Genomic DNA, 23,769 nt, shown 5'->3' with positions numbered 1-23,769 from the left:
TTAAAGCAATGATTCTATTTATGTGGCTCATTTCACAGTAATACAAAACAAATATTGTCATCACTTCAGGACAGTTCAATCTTTCTCCTCAAGGGATAGGAATCATTATTCGTCAAATACTTCTCCCTGCCCCAGATTTGTTAAGATATGGGAAAATCAGGCCAGAAAGGTCAGAATACTCATACAATGGCTTAATCACTGCAATGTAAATCAGTTAACGTAGGCAGACCTAGGAAAGGTATGGCTTTTACTGCTCCTACAACGCTTTATTGCATTAATTTGTTTTTATGTCTGTCCTTAACAAATGCCTTGTGGGCAAGGACTATATCTTATCTTTGCTTCCTCAGACACAGCCCTATCACACACCTGCAGTAGGTGCCAGAGACTTGATTCTTGAATGAATGAATAAGCACTTGCACATGTAAGTGGGTGAACACATGTGAGCAAACACACACACACAAACACACTGGAATCCACATGGGTTGTTCATAGTTCTAATTACACAATTCAGAAAATCCTTTGTTTCTAATGACAGGAATGTTAGTAATCTCCATAAGCTCAATGTTCAGCTCAAACTGATCTTTAAAGAGGGTAGGTAAAGAGAAATGCACTGGGCATCTTAACACTTTTCCCTCCTCTGATACCCAATATGATTGCATTTAAGATTGACGGCGTTTGTAGTGAGCGTTAATCATAATGGTACCTGTTGTTATTATTTAAATTTCCATTTGTATTTATTCTATCCCCTGGATGGGTTGAAGGTTGGTGGAGTAGTCACTTAAAAGCAACTTCTGGAGAGCAGGCTCTGACTTAAAATCCTCTGGTGTCCCCATGGAACCTAGCAAAGAATTGGACACATATAGGAGCTCTAATCACGTGCTGAATTACAGAACTGTTCACCTAAATCAAATCCAAGGTCCACCCAGTTCCACAGCAATAGCAGAAACCGTCTGACAGCTCTCAAAGGACAGATTTTTCATTTGTATAATGTTTCTGCTTCAGTTGAAAGATAACTGATTAACTAACAAGATGACTCTATCTTTAACAAGAGCCTCAAGGCACAGGGTTGGAGGGCACATTTGTTGTCCTTGTTAGTGACCTTAATGTTAGAGGTGTTCACTGCAATATTTTAATTCTATCATCTATCTTTGACCATCTTATTTAAAATAGTTCCCCTTAGCCTGCCTTATTTTTTTAATTCACAGCACTGACCACTGCGTGATACTGTAATATGTGTTTCCTTGTATATTGTTAGACTCCTCTACTAACTGAACTCCATGAGAGCAGGGCATCTGCTTTGTTCTCCACTCTCCCCCCGACCCCCACTGTGCCTAGGAAAGAGCCTGGCATATTAACAGGCTTTCAATAATTATTTATTTAGTGATGTTTCTGAATTTACAAATGTTCACTCACCAAGAGTCAGGCTGTCATTTGAGATAAAGCAAAGAGGTCTAGGAATGTGTTAACTGCTTGATTGTCACACACACATGCACACACACACGCACACATCGCACTAAGCGGAAATGAAGTCTTCAGGAAATGAATAGCTAGAGCCAAGGGAACATATTCCTCTGACAAAAGCCTCAGCCAGTGATCAGTAGGAAGAAACAGGGCCAATCATTATAAAAGATTTGGAAAGAGATTTGCTGAATTCTATTAAGACTAAAAAAAAGGGGGAGGAATAGTTGCAAATAAACCAGATGGGGTAGAATGCCATGAAACTTACAGCAGATGGCACTAAAATATTAAACTAACATTTCCTTATGCTCCAAGCTGAGCTCTCTGTTAACGCTGATTAGGGGAGTCAGTCTATTTAAAAACATGCATATGAAAAATGAATCTGGTATTGTTAAACCATTCTGCTAAAAACAACTCCAAGCATTAGCATCTAATGTGCTTTCACACAAGCGATATGTTAATATTATTCAGGCAAGGTTATGTCTACCAAAACCACCTAGAATAGGAGAAAAAAAAGCTCAGTCTCATGAATCTGTTCAAAAACAAGCTCCGTGTGGTAAAGCCGTGAAAATCTGCTTCTCTGATCTCCATAGCAACAGCAGCAACCCTCAGACAGACATTTTAAAAACCAGATTTGTTTTTCTCTTTTCTAAGTACCTTTGCATGATATTTTGGATAATGTTGAAATACAACTGACATTGCATAAGGTGTAAACACACTGCCTGTTCCAATTGCTTCATTATTAGACGGGGTGGCTTGTCATTTTCTCGCTTAACCCACAATGGTGATATCGCTGTCAACAGTGCAGCACCTGGCTCTCTGGGGATACCCCAGAGACATACTGACAACTGAAAGTCAGGCTTAATAGTATTTATAGGCTGGCATGGGCTACCCAGTTGGAGAAGACACTTTCAAGATTTATAAACCATGCAAAGTAATCAGTATCTTATCCATCTGCTTTGCAAATATTATTTAAGGCTTCCACCTAAAAAGAAGCCGTAAAATACTCACTTTCTCACTGAGCCTGAGGTATAAAAACTATCAAGTCCCAGTCACCCCAAAAAAGGAAGGGAAATAATTTAAAATAGAACCATGTAAACAGGTGTGCAGTGAAGAATTCTTTCAACTATTCTGTATGTTTGAAGATTTTCATAATAAAATATTGGGAAAAAAGGAAACACATCTGATCATCATATAATACACAAACCAAGGGAACTTTCCACTGTTCCATGTTCTTATTACAGTTAATATAGTTGAAAAATAGAAGAGAGATATTTGCTCGTTGGCTAATTAAAAGTGACCAACCGAAAAAATTTGGAGGATTCTTAAAGAAATTTGAATATGAACTGGGCATTAGATGTAACAGTGGTCCTGTGGTTACATAAGAGATGTTCCTATTTTTAGAAATGTACAATGAAGCATTTAGGAGAGGAAATATATTGATGGCTATGACTTAATTTTCAAGTGCTCCCCCCAAATTAGATGAAACAAATGTGAAAAAAATGGTAATGACTGTTAAGTTTTGTAGATCTATATTTGGAAGTTCATTATACTATTCCCTCCAATGTATGTATGAAGCTTTCTATAATAATCTATTTTAAATATTTTGAAAAAAATAGAAGCATGAGTACTCATTCAAATCACAGGTAACAGTTAAATATTTGAAGGGTCAACCCTAATCTTGCCTTCCTTAAAGGATGATTAAAATATATACTATTTTAAGGATGACAAGTCTTTGTCAGTGCTTGTGAAATACCTTGCGTGGATTTTTGGAGTGAGCTGATGAACAATTATTTTTGAAAGCATGAAAATGGTGGACAAAGAAGATGAAGCAAAATGCACCAAATAAGCAGGATGTTGCAAGAAACCTCCCTAGATGGAGACAGAAATACTGCATAAATCCTGCTCCCTGCCTGCTGCCAGTCTGCCCGCCCGTAGGAGACCAGGCAGACAAGAGACTGCCCTGAATTGGAAGCATGCCAAAGATTCCTTCCCACTTCGGATAACTGAAAGCATGTAACAAAAATGGAAGAGCTTTTTGAGGGAAACAGCAGTCATCTGAAGCATTTCATGTAAGAAACAAATAAACCCTCAAGGATTTGTCTATCTACTCTAAAGGGGTAATTCCATGTTTATCACTGTAAGAATGTGGTTAAACCTTGCCCCCAAATGTTACTTCAAATAGTCCTAAAGAATCTGATTGTTCAGAAGGTAGTTTTCCATAAAAATAAATCAGAGGGGTGAATCTTCTTTTTTGTTTAGAGTCATGCTTTGGGAAATGAGGAAGAGGCATCTGCAACATTACAAGTTTGCCATTAATTCAGTCCCTTTTAAAGGAAAGTAGCCCTGATGGTTATTTCTGCTTAAGCTGCTACCGCACTGGTCATTCTGCGTTGAGAGAAATCTGATCAAACCAGAGTCGGGGGCTTGACCTAAATATTGATGAGGTGAGGTGCGACAGGAGAGCATCTGATGGTGATGAAGCAGCCCACTCAGATCCTCCCCATTTTGGAGAACAGGAGTCCTCAGTGCACAGAAGGAGGGCAAGCTGCCGATGGAGCTCAGATGCATGACCAGGCTGCTGTGGCTGTGATCTGTAGGCCTGCCATACAGCCTGCCTTGGAAGGCCAAGGGGCTGATCCACCAAGGAAAGCCCATCCCTGCTGCCTCACATTCTCCTATATCCTTGGTAACCACCATTACTGACAGTAGCCTGCGTGTATAGCCTTATCTAGTACAGAAAACATGATCCAGTCATGGAATGTGATAATAATTGCTGCCATTTACAATGTGCCAGGTCTTCTACTAACCTAAGCTCCTTAAAAACAGTATTCAATGTATTCAATTTAAATTTCATTACAATTCAAGGGAGTAGGAATTACTAGCCATATTTTGCAGATGAAGCCTGGGAAGTTTTAGGCCGGCAAGTGGTAGACGAGGGTTCAAACCCAAATCTGTGATTTCAGAGCTCACGCCTTAATCACTATGTAATACAACCTTAATAACAAACCTTGTTTTTAATTGGGTTCTGCTGTATTCAAAACAAGAAGCATTTACTGCAGAAAGTGTCCCCATTTTATTGGGGTTATAAAGTTTCAATAGACTGGTCTTGTACACATTCCATAGGCTCAGCAAAGAAAAGCTGAACACTGGCCTACAGTGATGTCACCTTCTGCTTTGTCAACTCACATCTATTATTGGCTTTGTCGGCTGAACCTCAGAAAGCATCTTTCTCTGCTGACGCTATATGCCCTTTCCTGGGCTGATGATCACTCTAGAAGAGCACAGCCAGGAGGACGATGCTCTTCGTGAGTAACAGTAGGGAATACACACACAATGTTCTCTTCCTAACTCGCCTATTATTCTTTAACCTTTCACTGGATTCAATAACGTTTAAATGAGCTCTTGGAAAAGAGCACAATCTATAAAACACACTGACATACAATAAAATCCCATAATATACTTCTGTGGCTTCATCTGCGTGTCTGGAGTCACCATTCATTTAGTCACCAAATGTTTATTGAGTCTCTACAAACTTACCAGGCACCATTGTAGGCACTGGAGACACAGCACTGAAAGCAAGTGTGTGATCTCAAAGAGCTTAAAGTCTAAGTGGTAAAGACAAGCCATAAACAAATAAAAATGCATATTTAATACACTGGGTAATGATAAGTGCTATGAAGATCTATAGTAAGAGATAATTGTGCAAGAGGTCTGTGATAAAGACTTGATGCTCAACAAATTTCTCCTATGCCCCATGCATCAGGGGAGAGTCATGTTACTCATTCTGGCCAATGGACCATAAGCAAAAGTGACATGTGTCATTTCCAGGAGGAGGCTTTGAAGAGCTAACGTGCCCCTCCAGCTCTCTCTTACCCTGGCATGGCAACCTGGGAAGCCATATGTTGATATTTGGTGGCAAAGGAGGGAGGGAGCTTGGATCCCTTGTAATTGGATGAAAAAGAGCCCCCCATCAACTAGCATCTGATTTTGTGTGAGCTAGAAATAAACATTTGTTGAGCTAAGCCATTGAGATTTGGGGGTTTCTCACTGCAGTATGGCCTGAGTAATTCAAACTAAGTCAAAAAAGTATGAAATGCTAGAGCCTGGGGGGAGAGGACAAATGGGAGCCCATACACCATGGATGGGGTTAAACTCAGTGGCTGTAAACCCCGGATGGACATTTTAAATCACTCTCAAGGGATACTAAAAGTACGAATCTACAGATGACGTTATACCCAAAGAGTATACTCTGGGATATTTAGAGTAGGGCCTAAGCATATATATTTTGAGAAAAAAAACTACTCATAGAAGATGATAAATCGGGTCCGTTGGCTTTAAGAAACCTCCCCAGAGGCAACCTGTCCAACAATATGCTTGGGAAAGAGCAAATTAGTGAGATCAAGTCAACTTTGTATAAATCTTTGGAAAGCAGCCAATCAAACTGTAGCATATGAAGACAACCCGTAAGATGACTGAAATATTATGAAAGAATTCTTGTACTAAATGAGTAACTGGACTAGATTCTTCCAAAGCTCCATCTCATTGTAAAATTATTATTAACATAAATATTTAAATAGTAATAAAATAAGAGGGTAATTACTTAAATCATCTAAATTAATCATCACAAGAATCCTGTGATACAGGTACTATTCTCCCCTTTGAACAAATGAAAAAATTGAAGAGCAGACAGGGTAACTGCCCAAAATCACACAGCTAGTAATAAATGGTAGAACTAGGATCCAAACCCAGCTGGCTCATGATTCCTTGTCCCGGTGAAGAGGGGGATATGCAGTCAAAACAATACAGAGTTTGGAGAAAGTTACTCTAGACGGCCACGAGAGGGGAAGCACCTTAGGCATGGGCTCAGGGAGTAGCTGCTCTGATTCTAGTTGAGGACCCAAGTCCTTAGAGAACAGAACAGTTCACACGCCGCCAAAGTGTGGTGGAAATTTCCAATGAAACAATCTACTCTTCTTGCCCCAATTCTATGTTCAGGCCACAATGAGCTGATCTCCACACTGGGGTGGAGTTCTCCTGATACATCTCCAGGTAAATTGTAAAGAGGCATTCTGGTTTATACCAGATTCAGATACATTTGTGTTTCAGTACACTTACTACTGAGAACGGAGTCTTGGACTAAGGAAACTACTCCCTAGAGTGGACCAGCTCTAACCTAGGGTGGCTCATTCCTTCAGAGCCTTCTGGAGATCTTCTGTTACATAGAAGGGATCACACACTAGCTCACTAACACATGAAAAAGAACTGCTTTGTTAAACTAAACCTCTATAGCGCACTCTAAGAAATGGAGAGCATGAAGAACCCCAACGAAACAGGATACAGGAAATGCATTTTTGAAAGGGAAGCAGGGGGAGCTCAGGAGCACTGGGCTCCAAAGTGGGGATCTTGAGTAGCTGAGGTACAGGAATACACCAGTTGTGGGAGGCAGAGGACCCCAAGATACTGTACTTATTTCCCAATTTCTCCTGGGGTTAGCCCAATCAATGGGACTTCTCCAGTTCTCTCAGTGGTCTATGTCACAGAAACTTCTTGTGCTTCTGTTCTGGTGGACCTGATGATCATCACCAGGGCTGTTTCTTACTTTGCAGAACTCCAGAAGGCATCAACTACTCACCTTGTGGTTATTAAAGATTTGTTCAGTTTTTATGACAATATTTAGGTAAATAGCAATAGAACATCTTGAGGACAAGATTGTCATTTTCTAATTTGCTCAGAATTACCTTACCAGTATTTCTAACAGTAGGACCAATTAGCATCAGCAAAGGAGAAAGATATAGAGAAGGAGAGGCAAAACATAAAACTGTGCAACTATGGGACATATGGTCCAACATACATTCTAACTGTAGGTCTTCTTTCTCAACCTCACCCTTACATCATGAGTTATCATATTAGGATGAGGCTGGCTATGGTAACAAATAACCCCAAAATTTCGGTGGCTTAACATGGGAGAAATTTGTTTTGGGGCTAACTTAATAGATCAATGTGAGTGTTCATTAGCAGGCAGCTTTCCTCCAAGCAGGCATTCAGGGGCCCAGGTTCCTTCCCTTTTGTCATCCCTTACAGCCTAGAAGGAAGAAAAGGCACAACTGCATCTTAACCACCTTGTCCCAGATGTAACTCACATCACTTCCACTTACATTCCATTGATAACAATCAGGGTTTAGCTTCATCTACATGCAAGGGGGGCTAGAAAATGCAGTCTCTGACTGAGCAGTCACACCCAGCAATGACTCTACACTATGGAAGAGGAAGTATCAATTTGGTGGAAAGTGACCCATCTTTACCTGTTACAAAATGGGCATTATATAAATCACAAGAACAAATATAATATACAATGGGAGAGAGAAAACTTACAGTTCAAGTGAATGATCTTATGTGTCATCTTAGAGGCAAATCAGTTCGGATTTGACAGATGAACAGTAAGGCTGAAATCTGAAAGGTGTCTCCTTCAAAGAGGACTTTGCCATCAGTCCCTAGGAATTTCCCCATCAGCATGGTCTCTGGTGTTTTTAGCCATACTAACAGGATCTGAGGGAAAGATGTGGTCAACAGGAACCAGGTGCTTTAGAAATCAAAGTCAAAGTCAAGATCTTTGGCTTTGTAATTAGAGCATAGATTTGTGGATTATATAAAATCTACCCAAAATTTCAAGATTCTGTTTTCAGAGGAATAAGAAAGGGGCTTTAAAATGTGGACCCCAACAAAGGGAAGATAGAGAAAATAAAAGGGACAAATTGGCAATGAGGCCATTTTACTTATATCAAAAGTATCTAGAACCAAGTTATTTATGATTTTATTTATGTCTAACATCTGAGAAAACTATGACTCTGTGTAAAATGATTCAACCATCACTTGGCTAACCTAAAATGTAAAAAAAATTAAATCCTCTCCAGGTGACTGGACTGCATTTCCACCTGATTGACCATACTTTCACTTCAACTAGCTGTGCTTATTGCACCATTATAAAACTATTTACAGCAATATATGTTTAAGATATGAAATCTTAAATCTCCAAATTCTAAAGCAACTCCACACAGAAAAGCATTTAGGTTTGCTTACAAAGAAGTCTATCCGGAAAGCAATTTAGTTGGAAAAGGGCACTGGATGAGAGTCAGGAGATCTTATCTCAAATCCTGGTTCTTCTATCCCTGCAATATCACCTAGAACAACTGACTGTACCTCAAACCCTGAGCTCAATTTAAAAGGAGGATGTTGATCCAAAAACTCCAGTTAGTATGAAACTTTGGCCCTTGAATCCTATATACTATATTTTTTGGCACAGGCCAAATGGCCTAGCTTAAAATTAACTCTGGTAAAAACAGGTTATTTGGACCTCTGTCCTTCTGCTTATTCCAAGAAAAATATGGATGATAATTTAAATCATCAATCACCATATAAATGGTCCAGCCATGTGGACACTGTAAAATCATTCAAAGATATGACAATATTTAGCTAAGTAGCAATAGAACATCTTGAGGACAAGATTGTCATTTTCTAATTTGCTCAGAATTACCTCACCAGTATTTCTAACAGTAAGACCAATTAGCATCAGCAAAGGAGAGTACAAAGGAGAAAGATATAGAGAAGGAGAGGCAAAACATAAAATTATGCAACTATGGGACTTACGGGACATAACCCAGGAGATCTGTAAGTTTCAAATCCTGGTGGTTTGAGATGAGGTTAAAAAGTAGAGGTTGGATATTTTCATCACAACCACTGGATGGCAACAGACATTAACAGTGAGTGGGGAAAATCAATATGAAAGCCATTCTTCTGCTTTACTTGATTTCCTCTGTGCTTTTAGACATAGCATCAAATCTCCTAGAGTTGCTAGGGGAGGTAAACAAAAGTGAGTTTGGAAGTAAAAAAAAAAAAAAAAATAGCTTTGGAAAACATATTCTGCTTTTGCAAGTGCTCTGTGTGTAGGTAAATCCCCCAAGATTTCAGTGTTCAGCCAAGAGTTGTAAGAAAATGAGGTCCAGCCAGAAGGGAAGAGTTAAACCAGAATTCTGTTATTTACCAGAATATGCAGCTTTGAACTGAATTATTTATTAGTGGTAGTGAAATTTTTGATCTTGTGTAAGAAGATTAAGCTTGCTATTCCCCATTTGTGACTGGAAGTGTAGAGCTCAACCCCACCCTCAGGACTTCTCCCTCTCCCATGATTCTCCAAGCTATGGACAGAGGCAACCTGGAGGACTCTTCTAACCCAGGAGGCCCCAAACTACTGGGAACATGAATGGCTATCGACCTGCGTCCTTGCCAGCCCTATTAAGTTCTCTGCTCTGAGGCTTTGTGGGGTGGGGAGATAGTAGGAGCGCCCTCCAGAGTGAGCTGGTAAGGCCAGGGTATGCTCACGTTATCGTCCCTCTACTTCTCCTACGAGGAGGTGGAAGTCTCAGAGTTAACAGTATAAATTTCATTCTAAACCCCACACATAAGCCATTTTAACTAACATTTAAACTCAATCAGAAAACCCACCTTGCAGGATTCTGGCTCAGGCCCTGGAAAAAGATGGGACACTAGAGGAAAAACCTGCCAAAGATAACTCTGAGGGCTTTGAGAGATCAGCCTCAACACAGTACCTAGAACAATAATTCTCAAATTCTGGTGTGCCGAGGATTCACTGGGGGGCCACTTAATGAAGCAGATTCCTTAGCCCCTTCCTAGGAGATCCCGGGGTGAGCCTAGGAATCTGTATTTTAACAAATGGCTTATGATATAAATAGTTCACCAACCACACTTTGAGAAACACTGTCTAGAAAAACAAATGGTTCCACTGAGCCCCCAATTCATTCTCCCTGTCACATGCCCCTAGTTTCCACAAGAAGAGAGAAGAGTCCTGGATCAATGCTTTACCTGGCAGAAGAGGACCACTTTCTCAGGCCTAGGTCATTTAAAACCCAGAAGGACCATTACAGAGATAGGGTTAACTCAGGAAGCACTGAGTAATCACAGATAAAGACAATGGTCAACTGTAGGCTTGAGCTGAAGTTAACTAGACCCAGTGGTATGCTTGTCCTCACTTCAGACCCTAGTTTGAGTGCCTGCCTTAAACTGCCTTTTCTCTGACTTTAACCTCTGCTCTCTGGCAGGCTACTGTCTTTCTTTTGTCTGTTAGTGTAATTTTGATCCATATTTGGAACTGCACTTTAGACTCCTGAAGCTTTTGTGAGTTCCTGGCCCTAGCCAAACTGACACTTAATTCTTTTTAAAAAACCAACTTGCTGTCCACCATCCCTGCCTACCTCACTATATGTCTTATTTAACCTCCACAAGTACCATATTTGACCCTCATCCAAGCTCCAGTCTCAGCCACTCAAATATCACTGTCACCAAAACACATTAATGACCATTATACCCCCAGATGTTTGGCCATGAAAATATACTAGATATACAGCTCAACCTGTGAGAGAATACTTCAGTGCCAGCATAACCCAAATGGATGATTTTCCAATAGCAGACATAAAAAATTGGGCTCAATGACTAAAGAAACAGCAGCTAAGTTTGGGGTATTTTTCCTATTGTAAATATTTTTGCATCTATTTATAATGATTCTGGTGACAAAAACTGAAATATAATTTGAGAGATGTTGGGAATAAAGTCACCCCCACCACCAATCCAATGTATCAGTAAATCCTATTAAGTCAATCTCCAAAATATACTTTAAACCCATCCATTCCTCTCCATCTTCATTGCTACCTCCCTCTCCCAGACACTGCCATCTCATGCCTTAACTACTATAATGGCATCTTATGATGAGTAGGATAAAGACCAAATTCTGCACCATGGTCTGGGCATGAAAGGGCACTGCCAACCTTCCAACCCCATTTTTCCCTTTGCCTACCATACTCTAACTATAAAGACTTTTTTTTTTAGTTTCTAGAATGCTCCCAGAACTTTCCTGCCTGTGGCTTTTGCATTTTCTATTGTCCAGAACTTTTAAAAATTATCTCTTGCCACAGCTGATTCCTCAGCTTCCTCCTTCTCTGACCTTCTGATCTAAGTTCCACTATCACCAGGTACTCGCTCAAGAGAACACGTCACTCTGTTGATTTCCTATTTAATGTCAGCCCCCCAACCACCCAAATGTAAGCCCTGCAAGGGGTGGATTCATGTCTGCTTTGGTCATTACTATATTGCTAGTGTCAGGCAGGCAGTACGCCATATTGGTTGAATCAAAGGAAGGATGAATGAATGAATGGGTAAGGTCTTGCTTGGGTGGGGCTGGCATAACCTTGGGTGAAATTTATGTTATCTGTGTTACAGCAGTGTAAAAGCCAGAGATCTGGGAGGTGCTACACATGAGGCAGTGGCTGAAAACCTGTGTGGATGAGAGCAAGGAAACGAGGGACAAAGGAAGACAGGGAAAGAACTCGGGGCCAGACAGAGGAATTGGAAGGAAGGTAGCAAAAGAGATTGGGAAAGAGGTCAGAGACTGAGGCGATAACCAGGAAGGAGAAACATCACGGAGATAAGGGGGGAAAGTTTTGAGAAGAAGAGAAGAGTCTCCATGTGAGCCGGTATTATCCTTGATTTTACTGCTAAAAGAAATAAGTTGCAAAAGTCTGTCCAACATGATATCACTTGTGCAATAAAAAATTGTGATACATAAAGAAAATTTCTGAAAGGAACAAGAACAACAACAACAAAACAGAAGCCTGTGGTTATCTCTGAGACTTAGGAATGTGAGGTTGGAGTAGGGGAACTTTAACTTTTTATTTTGCACCATTTCTTACAATTTAAATTATTATTTTGAACATACATTATTTTCTCACTGTTTTAAGGACTGTTCAGCAGTATGACATTAAAGTACCAGGGAGAACAAGAAAGATGAGACCGAAAAGAGGTCTTTTGGGGGGTAAGAAGGTTGTCATTGGTGACCTTCATCAGAACAGTTTCAGGCTGGAATGTGAAAGCTGACTGCCATGGTCTAAAACATTGCTTCTCAAGCTTCAATGTGAATAGCAATCACTAGGGGACCTTGGTAAAATGCAGATTCCAATTCAGTAGGTAGGTCGGGGAAGGACCCTGACATTTCTAACAGGCTCCCATATGATATCCACATGGCTGATCTGACACTATGCTTTTGAATTGCAAGGAAAAGTAATCAGAATGCAGGGAATGGAGGTGAGTACCCAGAAACCACTATTTCCCAAAGAATACGCCCTAGAAGATGAACTCTACAGCACAGTCTAATAAAAGATTCTGCAATAAAATAGGTCTGGATATACCACACACCCATCCTGATGAGTCACACTGGGTATTAGTGTTTTATTTAGAATTTTTAATTGGCTTTCACTTAGATGTTCCTAACAGGGTTAACCTTGCAACAATGAAAACTTATCTATCCTATCATGTTCATGATAGGCCATCCTAGAGGCTATGAGGAAGCAGAATGACAGGGTAGCAGGAGCTCAGGGGGTGCACAGAGAATGGAAACTGGAATATGATGAACCACATCTTGTCTTCAGTGAAACAGCAGCAGAGGTCTCCAAAAGGTAAGAAAGGTCCAAAAATAGACCTTGTTAGGGCATGTGCACACCAGTAAAGCCTGATGTTCCTTGACAGTATGTGCTATGATGCCGTCAGATATTTGCCAAACCTTATTCTAAATATTTCTGGACCTTTCTAAAACTTGGCCCAGCATCAGCAGAATAACTCCAAAGCCAAGGAGATGAGCATACTTGTGAATGCATGAACCTGAATGCATTTATACTGCCGGAGGCTTCAGGAAACCACAGAAGCTGACCTGACCTCACTGCTGAGGGGTGTCACACTTGACGTGAGCACAATCCTACTGTCCACTGACAGTGATTAAGAATAGCCTGGCGCTGGCTGGTCAGCACTGATCCTCCCACATGCTGAGATGGAGCAGGGAGACCAGAAGAACTCAGGGCTCCAATAACCTGCTGGCAGCACTGAGTCATCTGCCCAGAACCTTCAGTGCTTGGCTGCCCCAGGGCCTTTTAGACTCTTCATAGATAATAAGGCTGAGTGCTGAGTTTCAGTGGGAGACTGGATTTCAAAGGATCCCTCAGTGCAGAGGAGAGCAGAGGCTATTCACCCTGCCATGCCTTAATTGTTTGAAAAGACTGCCACTTTCTCCTTTCGAACGTCTAACTTGGCAGCAGAGGGTCCAAGCCATATGAGGCAACTTGCACAGAGATTAGAATGACACCAGAATCAGCCATAAAATACTCTCTGAAGCCTTTGCATCGACAGCTGTAGTATTCCATCACCTTAGCTCTTCATCGGATGTCTGGTCACTCGGTCAGTTCCAGCTGTCATACTTGTCTCTCAAGTATACTAACGAGGGAAATAGGCCTACACAATACCATTTTCTCTTTATTAGCCTTCAGATTTACTTACTTTTAAGGATAAATATATTTGAGCAGCACTGTGCACATGGTGACTATTTCACTATGGGGACACTAGTTAGGGGATAAAATGGAAACACATGCGTGTTACAGTACGGTGATATGAAACTATACTCCGAATGACTCAAGCTCTCCTGCTTCAGGACCACAGGGAACTGCAGGTTGTTCAGGCTAATGCTGTTTCCCAAAGCTCCCTGAAAGCTGCAGGGCCCCTTCCCACCACAGTCAGAGTGGTAGCAAAGAGTCCAAATTAGTTCTAATATTCACCCAACAAATACACATTCCTACTGTTAAGTTTGTCATAGAATAGCCTCCCTATTGCACACACTAAATATACTTTAAACTCTCAGGGATAAGTTATTTGAGAAATCAGGAGTCAATTATATCAGCCCCAACATGATGCCACATGTCTAGGCCTCCGGCAACCATGCAGCAGGGTTATCTTTTTATTACATTCCTCCAGTTTCCCCCTTTCCAATGCGCTAATTTTAAAGAATTTAGAAGCCAGCTTCCAATCTATAAAGAGAAAGTTTTTGTCCTCTATTTTTATATGAGGCCCTTTAATTGCTACTAACATCATTGAAGTTAGCATATAAACAGGAAGGAGGGTGTACTCTCAGAATCATTTATCCCCAAAAGGCAAAATACTTCTAAAAAAACAGAAAGCAGAGGAGATGGGTGAGAGGGGACCTTGAACATAGTTGTGCTTTTAGGGTTTGTTTTCAAGTTCCACCTGGATGTTCTTCTACCCAGCATCTGGGGAGAGATTGTCTATCTTCAATGTAGCCCATTAACTAGACTGTGCAGGGCCTAATTTATTCACCTGACTCTTTCATTCCTTTCCTGAATTCCATTATACAACTGCAATCCGGTGTGGGGGATGACTTGGGGGGAAGAGTGTCTGGAAGACAAAATAATGACTTCCATTTTTTCTGCATTTGAAGACTTCATTCAACTCAAGATTTCTCATAGGAAAAATATAATGGCCAGATTAAAATCATTCTAAGTTAAAAGTGACTTTAAAATTAGTCACCTTAGGCCTTGCTTAGGCACAGGAGAAACCCTGGGACTAACTTCGGTCACTGTCTTTCCTGGCTAGCTGGGACACAAAAACCTTATCAAGGCCCAAATTCCTTGCTGGTTTTGTCATCGTTGTTGCTGTTGTTTTGTTTGTTTTTTGGTAAGAGAAAGGATGGCGCTGAGATGCTCTTGGCCCATTTAAGAAACAAGTTTGGCCAAGTGGAAGTGCTAATGGTGGGTTCCAGCACCTAGAGGGACTGTAGCCACGCCCCGTCACTGAGAGGGTGGGAAATTGGAAATGAGACTGGACAATAACAAAACCCCATCCCTTCCCAAGAGAGGAAACCCAGCCTTGGAATGAAAGGAGGGACACATTCACTCCATTCAGGAGATCTTGGAATGTACACAAAACCGCTCCTTATTGGAGATGCTCTGGTTCAGCCAGCCCAGCGCAGCTCGGAGCACGTGTTTCTTCCATGGAAGCCCCAGCTGAGAATCTGAATCCTCTCATCTCCTCCCCACCCCCCTCGGAATTGTTCTCCGGTCGATTGTTTGACCAGCTAGGACGTGACTACTGGGCTAAGGCAGAACCACCTCCCTCTGCTGAATATCTCAGAGCACCCAGGGGAGAACAGTAAGCAGACAACCTACTTTAATCAAGAAAGCTGTCACTTTACCTTGTTGCTTATTGAGAAACAGCAGAGGGGGCGCGACGCCTGGACCCCGAGGCCCAGGGCCCTTTGTGGCCTGGGAGCTTTGGTCGTAACTCGCTGCTTCCACAGGTGTCCGCGGCACTGCGGGCCCCTCGGGCGCAGGGGCTCCGTCTCCAGAGGGCAGCTCGGAGCAGACTTGGGGGGCGGCCGAAGGGAATTTGAGGAAGGGCCCCGGCTCCGCCAGGCCGCACCGGCTGTGGGCGCGCTCCTCCGCTCGGGCGCCCGGCTCCTCCCGTATGGCGTCCAGGGCGCCCGGCTTCATCGGCGGCGAGTCCTGCTCCCGTTTGGGACTCTCCTCCGAGGCGGAGGAGGCGTCACACGACTCGATGATGAGCTCGCTGTCCAGCTCAGCCTCGCGCTCCTCCCTCAGGATGCTGTACTGGATGGACGGAGAGGCCGGCGACGGCGGCGGGCCGCCCACATGACCAAAGGTCACGTAGCCCGAGGGCAGAGCGTCCTCGGCGGCCAGCGGGTCCTCGGACACCAACTCAATCTCCGAGTCCCCCGACTCCGCGCTGCTGGCCTCGTGGTCCAGGGGGCTAGGGATGGTGGGCAGCCCGGACCTGGCCTTGGCCTCCGGCCTGTCGGCCACCTGGCCCGCTGGCCGTGGACTCTCCGTTGTTTCGAAGGACAACCCCTTTGCTTCCTTAATGGCAGTGATCAGCTCATCCTCGGAGATGCTGCATTTCCCCTGGGATTCTGCGGCAGATGGTTCTGTCATCCCACAGAGCGAAGAAAGAGGCACACACAAGGACAGACAGATGGACAGAAAAAGAAGAAATCAAACAAAATTCCATTAGGGGAGGTATTTTCTCGTTGCTTAAAAAATACATATCTCATTAGCACAAAAATAGTCTGTTTCCAGGGCTATGCTGGAAAGACAGGCCACCTGAACTAAAAGGCTAATTACTGTTATGGCCCAATTAATCAGTGTTTGATATACCTATCTGTCTTAATCTAGCTATTTTTAAAAATGACCCAGCAATTTCTTAGCTTTAGCACCTCGCTGGTTTTTCTGTTCCAATGTGGGAAAGATTCTAGAAGTCATGGTTTTGATTTCTAATCCATTCTCTGAGGGAAGTTTTCCAGTTTCACAGATTTCATTAGATAATGCAATGTATATAACCCTCTAATCTGGCCCACCAATGTCACCAAATCTGAAATCATCCATTATTCCTTGTCTGTTTCTGTTCATATTCCCTACTTCAATAAGACAAAGAAAGCTAATTTGCATCCTTGTATACAACTTAACTTCTAAGCTTTACATTTCCCATAAGAATCAATACTTTTACTCTTTTTTTAGTGAAAAGTGTAACAAAGTGGAGCAATATAATAGATAGTTTTTGCCAATTCCACCAAGCAGGCTGTGCAGATTACCATACTGCACAACCCCACAGGGCTTCTAATGGTGGAGCCCACTGTCATTCTTTTTCATCTCTTCACCTCCTCTTGAGAAGAACAAAACCCAAGAGTCAACCCCTGTCCGCTGGGTGAGTGCCTGCCTCCTGTCTGATGTTTATCCAGATGGCCCCCAAACCTCACTAGCAATCTTACTGATACTTCTATCTTAGTTGAAATTACCTGGGATCGCCATGACAACAATTTTCAGGAGCTTGGTTTTCCCCTTGCCCATGCAGCAGGGCCTTATTTCAGAATATTCTAGACAGTGATTTCTGGCCCTTTTGTAAGCAAGAACCACTTGTCATTTCTCCGAAGCTTTGAGGTCACTGGGAGGCATATAGGAAGGGTAAGAGGTAGACTATCTATGGCTAAGTAATCTGTCAATTTCGGACTGTGGGAGAACCCCAATGGATAAAACATTTTAGATTTGTCTAGTTCTCTATAAAGCTGAATTGATTGTATCCTTTATCCATGTATCATTCATTCATCTGTTATTTATTGAGAACCTACTATGTGTCATCACTCTTATAGGCACTTGGGATGTATTAGTGAATGAAACAGGAAACAAAAATGAGAGGAGAACACAATATACAAACAATACATGTAATAAATAATTAAAGTATATAGTATGTTAGAATATGTTAAGTGCTATGGAAAAAAAAAAGTAGAGTAGGGTAACGGGATCAGGAGGGCTGTGACAGGGTGGGGATAAGTTTGCAATTTTAAATAGGATAGTCAAGATAGGCCTTATTGAGAAGGAAACCAATATTCAACACTTGAGAAGGTGAGCGAGTGCATGAAGATATCCAGAGGAAAAGCATGCCAAGCAGAGGGAACAGACAGTACAAAGGCCTGGAGGTGGGAGCCACCATGATTTATAGATATCACAAGGAGGCAGTTATGTCTGGGGCAAAGTGAATAAGGGGGAGAATAATAGGAAAAGAGGTCAAATGCATTCAGGGAAGGGGGGTCATCATGTAGGATCTCATCAGGCTTTTATTTTGAGAGAAATGAGAAGCCATTGGAGGGTTTTGAGCAGAGAAGTGACATGATCTATGTTGCTGTTTTTCTTAATAACTAAAACAACAACAACCTCATTATCTTGCAATTTATGTGTAAAAAGATTTACTGCATGATCCCAAACTCTATTTTTATAGAAGTTAGTTCCTTAATAAGTCATGCACATAGTTCTTTGATATGATTACAAGCAGCATAAAAGTATAAAAGCTACATTAATTCTCAATGGTAGGCCAGACGGAGGAGGAAGAAGACAGGGAGTAGAGGCTAGTGTGAATGGAGGAACAGCCTGTACTTCCAGAGCACTATCAGTAGCTACATGGTCACAGCTCCACTTGTTGAGCATCTGCTGGGATAGAGGCACTTCACACACGGGGCTTCGAGTCTAGTGGCAGTAGGTTAACTGACTTGTCCAAGGTCACGGTACTGGTTTTTCTATCTTTGCCCCCTTGGATTTATTCCCATCTTTCTCTGTCCTGTTCTCTGTTCTGAGAGCCTGACCTACATAGAAGGCATTACCTGGAATTCCTTCCCCTCTAGTTTCTGGTTGTTTTCAGCCAATAGGAATCATAGGAGGAGGGGGTGGAGAGAAATGTTAGGGTATTTATACCTCTTGCTGTTTCTGAAGCTCCAGGTCTTGGCAGGCTTTGGGAACGCTGTTCCCTCCCCTTCCTCCTTTGGGTCCAGGGGTGCTAATAGATCCCTAATATTGCCAGTCCTTGAGTGCTTTACCATCTTTTGTTTGTTCTCTTAACTGTCTTTACACATTTGTAAATAGCTACCGCTTTAAACCCTCTTCAGTTACAACCTTTGAGTGTGTCACTTTGTTTCCTCACAGGACCCTGAATGATATAGCCATGTGGCTAGAAATGACTTGGCTTAAATTTGAACTCAAGTCTTCATGTTCCATGTGTTTCTCACTATATCATGCTACATCTGTTCAAAAAGGGGGTGGGGTCTCAGATAGGGCAAATTATATTTTGGAGAATGAGACGAAGAGGAAAAGTGAGCTGCATAACCACGTACAAAAGAATGAAGCTGGACCCCTACCTCAGGTCATATGTAAGAATTAATTCCACATGGATCCAACCTAAATATATGAGCTAAAACCAGAAACTCCAGAAGAAAACACAGAAATGAATCTTCATGACCCTGGATTAGACAGTGGTTTCTTAGACATGACACCAAAAACATAAACGACAAAATAAAAATATACAACTTGGAATTCATCCATATTAAACACTTTTGTGCTTTAGAGGACAACATCAAGAACGTAGAAGGACGATCACCAGAATGGGAGAAAATTTTACAAATCATATATCTTATAAGAGACTTGTATCTAGAATATGTTAAAAATTATTACAACTCAGTTATAAAAAGACAAATAATCCAGTTAAAAAATAGGCAAAGGGCTTGAATAGACATTTCTCCAAAGAATATTTACACGTGACAAAAAAACATATGAAAATATGCTCAACGTCATAATTCACCAGAGAAGTGCAAATCAAAACCACAGTGAGTTACTACTTCACACTCACTAGGATTGCTAGAATAACAAAGTCAGAGAGTAACAAGTGGTGGAAAGGATGTGGAGAAATAGAAACTCTCATCCACTGTTGGTGGGAATAAAAAATGGTATAGCTGCTTTGGAAAACAGTCTGGCAGTTCAACTATTTAGAGTTACCATATGATCCAGAAATTCCACTCATAAGTAGAGAATTGAAAACCTATGTCCATACAAAAACTTGTACACAGTGTTCATAACAGCATTATCCATAACTGTCAAAAAAGCGAAACAACCCAATGTCCATTAATTAATGAATGGATAAGTAAAATGGGGTATACCCATACACTGGAATATTATTTGGCCATAAAAAGGAATGAAATACTGATACATGCTACAACATGGCTAAACCCTGAAAACAGTATGCTAAGTGAAATAAGCCAGTCACAAAAGACCACGTATGACTGGAAAGTTAAGCAGACCCCTGATCATAGAAAGGCCTGGAAGCTAGTTTAAAAGTCAATATTCTATCAGGAAGGCACTGGTGGGTCCTAGAAGGGTTAGGATGAACTTAGGAAAGAAAGAATAAAAGGTGCATGACCCATTAAGAGGATACTGAAATAGTCAAGGGGAGGAATTATGACAACCTAATGAGTTGTAGTGGTCATAGGGATGGAAAAGAAAGGATAATTCAAGAGACACTGAAGAGGGAGAAAGCATAGACTTGGGGTCTGCTTCATGTGGTGAGTGAGAAAGAAACGGGGGGGGTGGTCAAAGATCACTCAGAAACAGTGAGCCTGGGTGAGTAGAATGAATAGGAATTCCATACCCAGAAACATGGAAGTCAGAACAGTGAGCTGTTTTGATGGGCCAGGGGAAGAAAATTCTCATCCTGGATATTTCATCCCTTTCCATAGCACACATCCTTCCAATTTCTCACGCTGGCAGCCTCTGTCTAACCATACAAACTGCTAGGACTGACCAAACTCCTACTTGTACAACATTCCTAGGAGACCACGAAGCAGGCAGGCAGGCTCTTGGGCTAAGAGGACCACAGGCGACCCTGCAGGGTAGCCTGCCTCATGTGCAAACCGGCCTGATGCTGCATCATTCAGGAGACAGGGTGGTGCCCACTCATTCTGCACAGCTGGGTGCCCCTGGGCGGCTCTGTATGTCTATGTGATGATTTCATTAACATCTGTCTCTTCATCCTCCCCCACTCTCCCTGACCCCAGACTGAAAGCATCATGAGGGCAAAGGGTAGCCAAGGTGTTTGTTCACTATCGTATCCCCAGCACCTAGTGCAATGCCTGGCACACAGGAGGTATGCAACAAGCAGAGCTCATGTGAGGACTACCTCAGAGCTTTAGAACAGTGATTCTTAATCAGGTGTATGGCTCAAAACTGCCCTCAGAAATTTTGACTTAGTAGAAGTAAGTCTGAATGGGGCCCAGGCATCTGCATTTTGTAACTCTAAGGGTGATTCTAAAGATCACCTCCAGTTAGGGATGGCAGATTTAGCAAATAAAAATACAGGATACCCAGTTAAATAGGAATCTATGATAAACAATGAATTTTTTTAGTATAAGTATGTCCCATGAAATACTGGTATTTTTATCGGGCAATCCTACCTCTAGCTGAAAACCACTGTGTTAGAGCATTCAGAAAAGAAGGCTCAAGGATGTTGCTTTATTTACTCAAGAGCAAGGATGGTATCAGACAGCTGTGGGGTGGGAGGAAAGGGCCTGATAAGTTTCATCCTGGGTAAGTAAAAGTACTACCTTAAAAAAAAATCATCTTTATTATGAGTGAAAGGGGATTCAGTATATAGTGTAGACATTGCTCTCCATTCTTAAAGTGAAGTAAAAGTTTAACAAAGTGCTAGGAGGAATCAGGAGAAAATTTAGAACAAAAGAGAGGTTTTCCTACCCTTGTTAAAAACTTATGGGCCTCTAGCTAAGACACTAGTTACGTGTCAGGACTGACACAGCAAAGCTAGAAACAGTCATTGAAAATAATTAAATAGAATATAGAAACTGAGAAGGTTAGAACCACCCCACATGGGGAGCTGTGTTTGCTGATGATGATAATTATGATGATATAATTCAGATTGATAAAATGGAAGGTGAACATGGGCCAGTCTACCAAGTCGCAGATACCAGTGAACAACCATGAACAATGATGCCATTCCAGCCTCCCCTTTGCTCCCGGCTCATTCTCCACTCATCTTCCAGAAGGATCTTTTGAAAACACAAATCTGATGCTGCAGCTCTTCCCTTCCTTCTCCCCACGCAGCCACACTGACCTTCTAGCTGCTCCTGGAACACACAAGACATTCCCAGCTCCAGGCCTCTGCACTGGCTGTCTCCTCAGCCTGGCATCTCTTCCTCACCTGTCTATATGGCTTGCTCTCTCACCCCATTCAGGTCTCTGCTGAAAACCATCAGCAGGGAAACGCATTTTCTCATGGCCACCCCATCACCCTCTTACATTCTGTCTTGCTTTATTTTTCTTCGTAACCATTATAACGACCTGATATTACATTATTATTTATTTGTATGTAAGTCTTCTCAATTAGAACGCAAACTCCATGCATTCAGGAACCTTGTTATGTTTCACCACTGTATCCCCAGCAGTGATGGAGCAATAACTGGTATGGAGTAAATGGTCAATACATATTTGTTAAGTGGAAGGATGAATGAATGAATGGCATCACTTCCCAGAGTAAAACCCTCCAATGCTTTCCCACTGCATTTGGAACAAAATTCAAATTCTTTATCCTCGCATGTGAAGCCCTGAGTGACTGGGGCCCTGTCGACCTCTCCAATTCTGTTCTATGCCATACTCCTCCCTTGCTCCTTTCGACCATCTTTCAGTTCCCAAATAATACAGCCTTGGGGCCTGTGTATTAGTTGTCCTCTATACCTGGGGCCCCTCTTAACCCCTCTCTGAATTGTGGGCTTCTTCTCATTCAAATCTCAGATTACATGTCACCTCAGAGAGGCCATCCTTGACCCTCTCACACCCAACATTCTATCACTCTTCACAGTGCGTACACTCCATGAAATTACACTACTTACTTATGAGCTTCCTTTTATTGACTTCTCCCACTAGCAAGTAAGCTCCATGAGGGCAGGGACTTTACACATCTTGTTTACTGCAATGTCTCTGGTGCCCAGCACATGTCTGACACATTGAAGTCACTCAATAAGTATTTTTGAATAAAAGAATAAATTTTCAAAATGGGTAGGAGAATCACAGACCTCATCAATGCAAGGAAATAGCAACAGTAGTTTTCAGAGTTTAAATTGATTTATTTTTTATTGCTTATTTCTTTTTAAGGGACGCTGGGGTGGTTTTATGATGGCCTCTTGATTATTGTCCTTTCTGAGGATAACACCTCAAAGAACATCCATGACCACCATAATATACTTCTAGGTGTTTGTGTCAGAAACAACATGCTGCCGATGGGCCAGTGGTCTGGTGCATCAGGGCACTTACTATATTTCCCTAAAATACTTCACTTGTATTCATGACTGATCTTTGCTTAGAAGAAACTTTCAATATGTAAGCTGTAAGAATTTTTACCTCTGTACCTCATGGTATATTATTTAATATCATGAAAATAATTAAGTATGTTGGAGAAAGTTATAAAATGTAATAATCTATTGGAACTGAAAAAAGTATATTAGACTCCTTGCTTAAGCTTTAGGGTCTGTGGCTAAAACTGTTCTAAATTAGATCTTCTTCTGATTCATAATTCACATAATTAGGATTATTCCCCAGAGTCAGTTGATAATTCCTTATTTATTAAACAATGATAAACTGAATTCCTTTTCTTTAGGATGCTTTCCTTTTCCTCAGTCTCTATGTAGGATTATATGTAATTCTTTGTCTTACCTGTCAGCACAGGAAATGGCAGAGTGAATCAAGACCCAACAGATATAATAAAGCCCAAATCCTCCAGTGTCTATGGGCACAGTGTCACATGGTACCAGGGGCTCACAAGATGGGGAAGGGGTTAGGGTAACCTCTTGGGATAAAAAAGACAAGGAGAAAAGCCTCAATGACAAACCGAGTCCTCCTATCTCTCCTATTAATTTTATTCTTACGTGTTCTCATATGACTCAGGTGTTTATGGTGTGGGATGTGTGTGGAGAGAGGAGCTGAATATGGGAGATAATTGTGTACTGGGACAGGGGACTTTCTCTTTCTGGAATAAACCTTACTTAGAATGTTTATTTGAAACAATTGC

General features: G+C 41.7%; 1 protein-coding gene across 2 annotated transcripts in view; it reads right to left on the bottom strand.

Moving 5' to 3' along the window:
• Window positions 1-23,769, bottom strand: part of RTN1 (reticulon 1) — a 284,575-nt gene that overhangs the window by 115,906 nt on the left and 144,900 nt on the right. For both annotated transcript variants that reach the window (XM_082450382.1, XM_082450381.1), the window contains exon 3: window positions 15,557-16,306. In XM_082450382.1, coding sequence (XP_082306508.1) covers window positions 15,557-16,306 — 750 coding nt within the window. The remainder of the gene's footprint in view (window positions 1-15,556; window positions 16,307-23,769) is intronic.

This window comes from Balaenoptera physalus, assembly GCF_965194825.1.
Source record: "Balaenoptera physalus genome assembly, chromosome: 2".
Classification (NCBI taxonomy): domain Eukaryota; kingdom Metazoa; phylum Chordata; class Mammalia; order Artiodactyla; family Balaenopteridae; genus Balaenoptera; species Balaenoptera physalus.
This window is presented reverse-complemented; position numbering and strand designations above follow the sequence as displayed.